Source organism: Morone saxatilis, unplaced genomic scaffold (assembly GCF_004916995.1).
Source record: "Morone saxatilis isolate NCDOM2014 unplaced genomic scaffold, NCSU_SB_2.0 Contig8, whole genome shotgun sequence".
Taxonomy (NCBI): domain Eukaryota; kingdom Metazoa; phylum Chordata; class Actinopteri; family Moronidae; genus Morone; species Morone saxatilis.
The window spans coordinates 16214990-16224714 of record NW_023340257.1 but is presented as its reverse complement, the minus strand read 5'-3'; the positions used below and the strand labels follow the sequence as shown (position 1 = coordinate 16224714).

The window sequence follows — 9725 nt, the reverse complement described above, 5'->3', positions numbered from 1 at the left end:
TATTATAGTTTTTACATAATATATTATTTTATTAATTCATGCATGAATTATCCATGGTTTTGTGTTCAAAATCTAACTTTATTTATGACAAGAAATCCTGTCCAGGACCATGTGATATATTCCTGGGAAGTAATCTCCAATCCCTGTGTGATTTAGGTGAAAAAGAGGAAAAGAGTGGAGGCAAAGTTAGATATTTTACTCTGATTGTTAAGAGTCTGATGTAGTCTGTATATAATCTCAATTACTGTAGCTGCTTTGTAGGACATTAATGGGTTAGGTACTTCTTTCTGCTCGCTACCTCGTGCCAACTTCACACTTCTGCGTTTTGTGTGAAACCGGATCAGACCGTGTCCCCTGACAGGTTGTGGGCTCCACTCACCTGCAGAGAGCTGGTCCATCTGGTGGTGGCTGAGAGGGCAGGGTCCTCTTTTCAAACACGTAGGAATGCGGAGGTCAAAGACGCCGTTGAGTCGGTTTGACCCCTACATTGAGGAATGACCTGCGGGTAAACTTTTGTTCCTCTTCATCTACCTTCTCTTTATTTCTGTGTCCATGTGCGATATCTGGAATCAGAAACATGTGTGCACTCTTCACGGGTGGTAGTGTGAAGTGATACAGTGGTTTACTGGTTCTTGCAGTAAGGGTGTACAGTGGAGACCTTTCCCCCTTGCATTTAAATCTCACTTTCAAACTCCAAGCTGTTTTGATGTGAGAATTTCAAGCTGCTTCCTTAGCTACAGTATCACATACACAAATCTGTTTAGATATGCGCTCTCTGTGGAATCTCTGGCTTCCTTTTTTCTTCCTGAACGTGGCAATAATTCCACTGTAAGTTGAAGAAAAATCTATACATGTAAGACTTTCTTCATGCGCTGGGTCCCAGAAAAAGAAGAAAACGTGACAGTTGTGCTGTTTGCTTTGTTTATTAGAGGTATATTGTCAAACATTTTACAAGCTGTTGCTTAAATGTTTCCATTTAGAGAGGAAAATGCAACACTGAAAAACAATTACTAAGCTCAGCAGAGAACACTTTTAAAGCCCCTGTTTGAAAGGCACTAAAGTCCCAGTTTTAATATCAGTCTTCTTGACACATGCAGACACAACTAGCAAAGACACCTGTTGTTACACACTTCAGTAGCTACAATACATAGAGCTTTCAATTGACTTGTTAATTGAGTTTTTAAAGGCAACACCACTTATGTCTGCTATCATGTGTTGTACACCAAAATGTGTGCAATGATAAGGTGGGAAGTTTAAGTAATACAGACTGTTAATTCAATACACTGAACATTTGTACAGATGTAAAGCGACCATAACTTATTTCAGGTGGGTGGCAGGCTTTCAGTTTGCTGTATGCTCCGTTGAGTGCAGGTATCTTAAATATTTTCAAGATTAAATACACCATATTGCTGCTATTTAAATACATAATGTGTCTTTTAAGTTAGGATCGCCATTTAGTGGAATTATGTATAATCACAAGACAACCATCACTTGGATTTTCTTCACGTCTGCAAAAGGAATGTACAAAAAAGTCTCTTTTTTTAAATAATAGTGATAGTAGTACATTCAAACAATAGCATAATAGTTCCTCAGCATTATTGTTGTGGTTTTAAATAGCTTGTGATGTAGGGGTGCTTGTAAGCTGTCATTATATTAACGTTCATAAAAACAGATGCACCCTACTTCTCGGTTCCAATACTGCAGAAACAACAACTGTCACACAAAAGTTTAGATGCCATGCTAGTGCCATCATCGTATTGCTAATGATGTTGATCATCAGGAAGTCCATCAAAAAGTTACACAATTCTGCTCCAGAGCTTTAATTGAAGTATGTCCACGACCGCCTACTCTGAATGTTTATCATTTCAGCTGCCCTCCACAAGAGCTAAACACATGTGCCTGTCAGACAGTTGTGTGAGAGTGAGATGAGTGGCAAACACTGGAATATAGCATAGACTCCTGCTGATGTTAAAGCGCTGGCTTCTCATGAGAGCACAAGTTGCCTGTCAGTTGATGGTGTAAACAGCTGCATCATTGCTAAATGGGAAAAAGGTGAAAAGTAATTCCTGGCGCTTTACCTGTGTTGACTATATTCTTGCTTGCACTTCTCTGACTTATTGTCTAATCATTTATCCTGTTGTGTGGCAGATGCTGTTTGTTTCTCTCACGTTTTCTCTCTCTTTCTATGTCTGACCCTTACTCCTGATAATGATTTAGCTGCTATACGCATTCCATTATCTCCCACCTTTCCACTCATCCTTCTTATGCTGCTACATTTGTCTCTATCAGTTTCCATGTCTGTTTGCAGTTAGCTGGCCTCTACAGTCTGTTCCTCCCACCATCTGCCTTTTTATGCTTCTGTCTTTCTCCTGTTTCCTCGATGCTCCTCCATCCATGTCTGGCTTTCTCTGGGTGAGTTCTCCTGCCCACTACCGGCAGCCGCAGCCCTCCACCACCATGTCCTGGTAATTCTTCAGCACAACTCGGTCTTGAGGGTCCAGGTAGAGCAGGGCGATTGGGCTGAGGGAGGTGGGGACGCAGCAGGCCCGGGGCACTGCTCCATTCACAGAGTTTACCAGAGTTTGCACCATGGCGTGGCTGGAGGAGTTCATGTGGTCGGCCAGAGGAAAGCGACACTCTCCCAGGCAGAAGAAGGCGTCGTAGCCGCTGGGTGCAATGATCCACTTGTGCCAGCCCACATCGTTGAAATCTACATATAGAGGATGACGGCGGCATCTGTTGCGGGAAAGGCGTTTCAGTTTGGCAGCACGACCACCATTTCTTTTCACCCTTCCACTTTCGCTCCAACTGACCCTTCCTTTATCATCATGCCCCAACCCCGGCACTGTATACCCCGTTTTTTTGGCCCTCCCCCAGGCTTGGTCTCTATTGTGGCCCTTGCTGCTGCTCCTGGCCCTCTCTTTTGTCCCTTTTCTCCCTCTCATCCCGTGGCCACCACCGGGGTTCCTCCTGCCGTGTTTGACTAAGGGCTCTCCACGCCCGTCATGACTGTAAGTCACCAAGAGGGGTCTCTCCTGGGCCCAGCTGTGCTCATCCTGACCCACAGACCTGCATACCCTTAGGTGTCCCTCTTTGTGTTTCTCTGCATCCTCCTCACCTGCAGCAGAGAAGACGCTCTGGTCAGGGAGTGAGGTGGTGCTGTTCTCAGGTCTGACCTCCAGAAGGAAGCCCAGTATGCCAGTCTCAGCAAGAGCCTTATGGAGGAGCTCTGTATTTAGGCTAAAAGCCTCCCAGAAACCACTTGCTTTATGACTATGGAGACCAGTGGTGAGTAACCTTGTCTCCAGCAGGGTGGGTGCAGGGTCCTCATGGTGCTCAGAGAGGTATATGTTTAGTCTGTGGGCCCCAGGACCCAAGTAGGCTCTGTCACTGCGGAGGAGCCGCAGCTCAGCAGAGAGCACCCTCTCATCTTCAGGGATGGAGGAAATATTGAAGGAGATGTGGACCCTTTTACCATCCTCTGCTATGGGACTGTCTCCAAGAGGCTCTAAAAGAAAGAGGGAGAAAGACAAGGATAGGATAGTATAGGGCTTTAGTGTGGTTTATACTTACTGAGGCTTTATTTACACTCAACAAGAACACAAACAGATGCTGGCTACATTAGTCAGATTCATAGTCATTTGCCAGGTCTTTCTTGAATGGTCTCAAAATTAAGAAAATTAAAAAACTACACCAATATCAGCAAATAAGGATGCACAATAATTATTGGCTAATAATGGGACATTTATTTTATTATGTATATTATGTTTATTATTAATTTAATTATAGTTGATAAATTATTGGTTGATAATAATAATTCTTATGAACATATTTTAAATGATTCATACTCTATGAATGCCAAGGAATATAAGTTTTTTAAAGAACTTTTGACAATTTGAAGAGTCAGAACTGTTGTTTGTCATGTTAACAATGCATGTTTTTAACTGTTTTCCCAAAGTAAACTGAACCTTTACAAGCATCCATTTGTATCTAGATGTGTTGGTTCTAATTTAGTTAAGTAAAATATGCTCCTGGCCAAGAGTTACATGTGGTTGTGTGTACTGTATGTGCTTTTAACAGTTTTTTGCCCCAGGGCCCCGTGTCCCAAAATGCCTCATGTTCACTGCATGTCAATTAGCTTTGGTATTTTGATTAATTGCAAATTTGTCTGGGAATTTCCACCAGGGAAATAAAAATAGCAACTGATATCAACTTCTGCATCATTAGCAAATGTTGTAGGCAGGTCTTGTAGAGGGCATCTGATGTGAATTCCTTCTGTACCGTCCCCAGAGGGTTTATATTAGATTAAGAGACTCCATGTGTGTTCAGGCGTTCTGATCACTTTCTCAGCTCGATTGGCCTGGCAAATAGGTGTCTCCAGTCTCAGCTCATTAACATGTTGCTGACAATAAAACCAGTTGAATGAGGCAATACACTGACTACAGAACTGCATTTTCTTTTAATTTGAGTTTCTTAAGCAGTCAATCATTCCTACAGCAGCATGCATTCAATGATTCAAAAACAGTTTCAGGGACCCTGTCTCATAGTATAATTTTAAGAGCTTCAGTAATGGATACTTGCACAAAAATTGGTGTTTGCTAAGTGGGAGCCCAACAGCAAATGTTTTCCCTGGGGCCTCCTAACAGGTCAATACAGCCATGATCAGAAGTGCAGCGCAGAGAGTGCAGACAAAATCTCCATTAGTGTGAGATACATGTTTCGAAAGAAGACTTTAAGACATTGACAACCCATCTTATCTAAGAGCACACATATAGATCTTACTAGTGATTGTTAAATGGTGAGTCATCTGTGGCTGATAAAAGAATTCAGCAGAACGCATAAACAGATTCCCTGAAGCAAAAGACTCAGTTCAAACAATTACATTTCCAATATTTTAATTGTCGTTTTACATCCAATAAAACAGGCTGACAGCATGGCATCGTGATGTGTCAGTGAGCTTACCATTGTGGTGAAAGCTGCGTATAGTGTTAGCCTGCTGGATGTGCTGGCTGGGGAAGCTAAATAAAGGGTCCTCCACTAGATGGTACTGCTGCTGGTGGAAGCGGTAAAGATCCAGGAGGTACCGGGGCACCGGCACTCCAGGCCGAGGGTCAGGCTGCGACTGCAGGCCCAGCCGGCTCAGGAGTAGACTCTGGATGGTCTGAGCCAGACTGGGCTTCAGGAGGGAACCAGCTGGTGTGGGGGACAAGGAAGAAGGTATGGGCGACACTCTGCCATGGTCGATCTTGCTGGTGTCTCCACCCTGGCGACCAGACGAGGCTTGAGGTAGCAGCAGGACCATGAGGAGCAGGAGGTTAGCAGGGAACATGGTGGACCTGGAGGGAGAGATGATGGGAGGACAGGTGGGGTGGAGAAAAGAAGGGAGGAAGTGGTAAACATCAAGAGTAGAACTTGTGAAGGCAGGTTGTGCAGCGTGTTTCAGTGGCGCTTTGAATTTACGTGTTCTTGCACAATCGTGTAAATCACATGACATATTGACACAATATAAAGTATTGGTTGAGAAATCTGCAAAAGAGATAGCTCCTCTGAGATGCTCCTGGACTCTGTATATCATGCTTATGTCTTCTCCTTCCTGGACACACTAGTTTCTCATTAGTCTTCAGCCTTCATGTGGGCATATGTTCAAGAAATTTACTGTCCACATATCCACATGAAGTTGTTTGCTTGTTACTCCTGGCTGTAGAAAAAGTGCCACTTTGTTTTTTCTCTGTTAATTTATGACGAACTTCTTACCCCCAAGGCCCATATATCTCCTAGGACACCTACGCAGGCGTAATTACACGATCTCTGTCTTTAATTTAATCATGCTGTGTGTTTGTGTGTGAAAGAGATCACAGTGCTGTGTATGAAAGACATCTAACATTAATCAAAGGCTCTATGACATGTAATGTACTTGTAGAGGCCATTCACATATGGCAGATAACTGTATTTTTTCCCTTTCTTTTCAAATCACTGGATTAAACATTGAGTGTTTAAACATTATGTAGGTTTCTATGACTTTGACTGTGTGAGTGAGTGAAGAAGACAGATTTAAATTTAATTGACACTTAAATTAGAAAAACAGGCTTGGTTAAATGCTGTTTACGTTACTGATATAAAAATAAACCTTTTACAAACCCTCATAAAATATTCAGAACTCAGATATAGTTGTTGTCTCATGTTGATCCTTCTGTATGAACACCTGCCAGATAAGTCTGAAATCCGGGTTAAATCCTGCATTCTCAGTTTTAGTGGTGCGAAGACCCTTTTGTTTACATTTGGATCAACTATGTCCAAAAGCATTACATTGCAGCAATCTTTGCTCATTGACTTTGGACTCCTGCCAGGAGGGAAGTTTTTCTTCTTGAAGAATATGGACAGTTTGTCTTGCTTTGAAGAAAGTGATGTATATTGTGAAAGAGAAGAGCTATTACCGTATACAGAATTTTTTCGAAAGCTTGCCAAGCTTTGCACTGATGTTTATCTCCTTTGCAAGGTGTTTATATGCAATATGTTGACACTAAATGTCAAATAGAAATATAATTACGTTCATAAGCTAGAATGAAATCCTGATTTAAAGTTTGTCGAAGTTTTCAAAAAACTAAGGAGACACAAGAAATGGACGATCAGGTTAAATTAGTTCATTAGTTTTGTCCGGAGAAAGAGATTCAATACAGGATGATAATGTCCTGTTATTGGCTGTGCATGCAGTGATAAAGCCATGCTATTGGCAATCCATCCCTGCTCAACTAATCAGTGTGTTTTTAATAGAGATATGCTCCAATAAGCTACCTTTTTTGTTTTGCACCTTTTAGTTTGCACCTTTTGAACCTCTATCAGTTACCTAAGAATCCCTTCTATGGGCAGAGAGATCGTTATTTGCACCTATTCAAAAGTGTGTGTGTCAAGAGTTGTAAGTGTTGTGACCTCCCGTCCCTCTTCCCTCACTCACACCAGAATTATTTTCATATTCTGTCTCTGCCCACAAATTTAATTCTGACAAAAACCTGACCGACAGTATAGTGCCCCTTTACACTAAACTTGATTGTGTTGAGAGAATGAAGCCTCTTTCAGCTGACCCAAAAGAACAAGTGCTCATCTTATCTCTCTGCTCCATGACCATTCTCAGTGCGGGAACACAGCCACAGAGAGGGGTCACACAATTACCAACTACGACCTGGCTAACACCCTGCACCTCTGTAGCGCAGGTGTTAATAACTGAGCCCGTAATTAGAAACCAGCAAGTTAACAGCCCTCTTGACCTGAAGAGGTCGAGGTGAGGTGTAAAAGGGTCAGGGCAGAGGAGTAAAACCTGTTGACCAGTCAGACAAAACAATCTGTACTGCAAATGAATTGTGGGGTGCTACATAATAGAGTAGAATAGAATTGAATCATGTACACATTGTCGCCCTGGTTGATGAAATATAAATGATTGTGCACCTGAACTGCAGTCTATCACTTACTCAACAAAGAACTCTGTATTTGTTGTTATCTCTTTCCTTGTCCAAGCTCTCACATATCTCTTTCCTCTATCTCTTTATCTCATCACTCTAAGGGACAGAGAATTGATTAAGCCCTCTACAGCGAGATAACAGAGGCGTTTATGGATAAGCGAACACATAATGACACCGTAATGACTGCTAATCTTACCACACTGTCAGAAAAAGGGTTAAAAGGAGGTCACAGGTGTGAAGGTGTGTATATTTTTATGCATGTGTGTTGTTCATGTGGTACGTGGTTCAAAGAGCAGGCCTGGGAAAATAAGCCACCTCCAAGCGTGGGATTGTTACTAGCTATCCATTAAACTCTTGCAGCCCCACCCAGGGCTGTTTCACCTGAGGCAACGCGACAGAGGACAATTACAGATTAGACACTCGCGCTGGACAGCCTCTCCCATGTACTGTGGAGGCTTGTAAAGCAGATTAAGGACAACAACACCACCTCTCTCCTGTACTTTCCTCACCTACAAAACCACCCAGGTGACTCTGAGGTTCAAAGGTTCAGTCTGCACACAACAGGGTGTGTCACAGCCTGTGCGAGGCCGAGAAACGCGGACGAAAGGAGAGAAAGAGGTTGCGAGTGGAGGTGTCCTACATCACTTTGACACACATACAGCCTCTCTGTTCTCCCTGGGTGTCTGTGTTGTGACGGGTTCTGTCTAAATTAAACTGGGCAAAGAGGATCCGGGCCTAATTTAGCATCTTTATGTGTCATGTGCAGCAGGGTGCCACCCACCCTGATGTCGACTCATTCCAGCTAGCTGGAAAAACTGACATTTTTATGATTACACTCCTCCAGTTCTGCTTTTTATGTCTGACTATCCCTGCCTCACTGAACTCTTTTTATTCCTTCCTTCTCTGGCATGAACATGGACTAATCAAATGTTCTTGGGGGATAAAGGAGGAGCGCTGCATGATGAATGGGTCAGGGATAAGGTGATGTGAAGGGTTGGGGCTCAGCAGTAGCGTTTGTGCATCGTTTCCCATGCAGCTCAGCCTATTAGACATATTAGATGTGACCTGACCCCCCAAGCAGACAGTAGCGTGACCCTGGCACACGGCAGACGAGTGTTGTCGCCGGCCTGCCCCGTGTCTTTCTGAACTTGCTGATTAAAACCTCTGACCTCTGACATCCGCTTCTGACTCCTGCTTTTGTCGTGTTTCTTTCTGCCTCTCTTTTTATCTGTTTATTTCAAACCCTGCTCCCTTTCCCCTTCCTCCTTCCTCTTTGCATTCCTTGAACTTTGTCCTTTTGCTTTGTCCTCTATGTTGTCATACAGTATGTAAATGCTTTTCTATTTTCTGTGTTCTCCTTCCTCTCTCTCGCTTCATCCATCAATTTTTCTGACTTTCTCCTCTGTTTTGTGCTTCTCTGCATCACCTTCCCATTCCCTATCTCCCTCTACCCTTTCCTACTCTCCCATTAATGTTGCTCTTTCTTCCAAGGCCTTAAATGAATGGTGTTTTTGCGGAAGAGTGCGGCGGACTGTTGCCGGGGCCAGAGGGCCGGAGTGTCACCGCAGCCGGCTGATTTATCCACCGCGGCTGTCTTCATGTTACGCCTGGTCCCTCAACTTTCCCTTCCTGTTGTTCTTCCCGTGTTTCTTTTCCCAAATTCCTCCTCTCATTCTCCCTGATCCCCCCCCTTCCAGTTCTCATTTTTCTATGCTGCCGTCTCATTCTTCCAGAACATGATATGTGCAGTGTACATGCCACAGGGTTCATTTTCTCACTCTGAGCTTACTCAAATACTCAAAAATATGTCATGCTGGATGGCCTCATGAGCCCAAATGTGATGTACAGTGTACTTATGCACACCTGAGAACACTTCTGAGGATACATCTGCATTCACCGCCGCTCTTTTTGTACAGAGGCCCTTGCACTGTGCCATATAAACTGAGCATGCACACCACAGTCTGTATAATTAACTGTGAGGTTATGACTGCACAATACTCCCATGCTTAACTAGTCATTAATGCATGACTTTGAGCTGTGGAGTTAATATATAATGGGGGGAAAAAATGTCCAAAACAGTTGCTAGTGGAGTCGTGGTTCTGCTCTCTGAGGCGTAACAGATGAAATCATTAGAACAATATTCCAGGTAGGCTGCTGTGCGGTTTTATTGGACTCTATTAGAACAACTCTCTAATTCATCCCAGCTGGACCGATTAGCTGGCTAATGACCCAGACGTCAAACGCACACATATACACATACACACACACACA

At 43.3% G+C, this 9725-nt stretch overlaps 1 protein-coding gene across 1 annotated transcript in view; it reads right to left on the bottom strand.

Moving 5' to 3' along the window:
* Nucleotides 1-913: 913 nt before the first annotated feature.
* bmp16 (bone morphogenetic protein 16) overlaps nucleotides 914-9725 on the bottom strand; it is a 10317-nt gene continuing 1505 nt past the window's right edge. The window contains exons 2-3 of the mRNA XM_035680692.1: nucleotides 4963-5336; nucleotides 914-3508 (exon numbers count right to left, since the gene is read on the bottom strand). Of these exons, the coding sequence (XP_035536585.1) occupies nucleotides 2430-3508; nucleotides 4963-5329 (1446 nt within the window). The 5' untranslated portion in view covers nucleotides 5330-5336 and the 3' untranslated portion in view covers nucleotides 914-2429. The remainder of the gene's footprint in view (nucleotides 3509-4962; nucleotides 5337-9725) is intronic.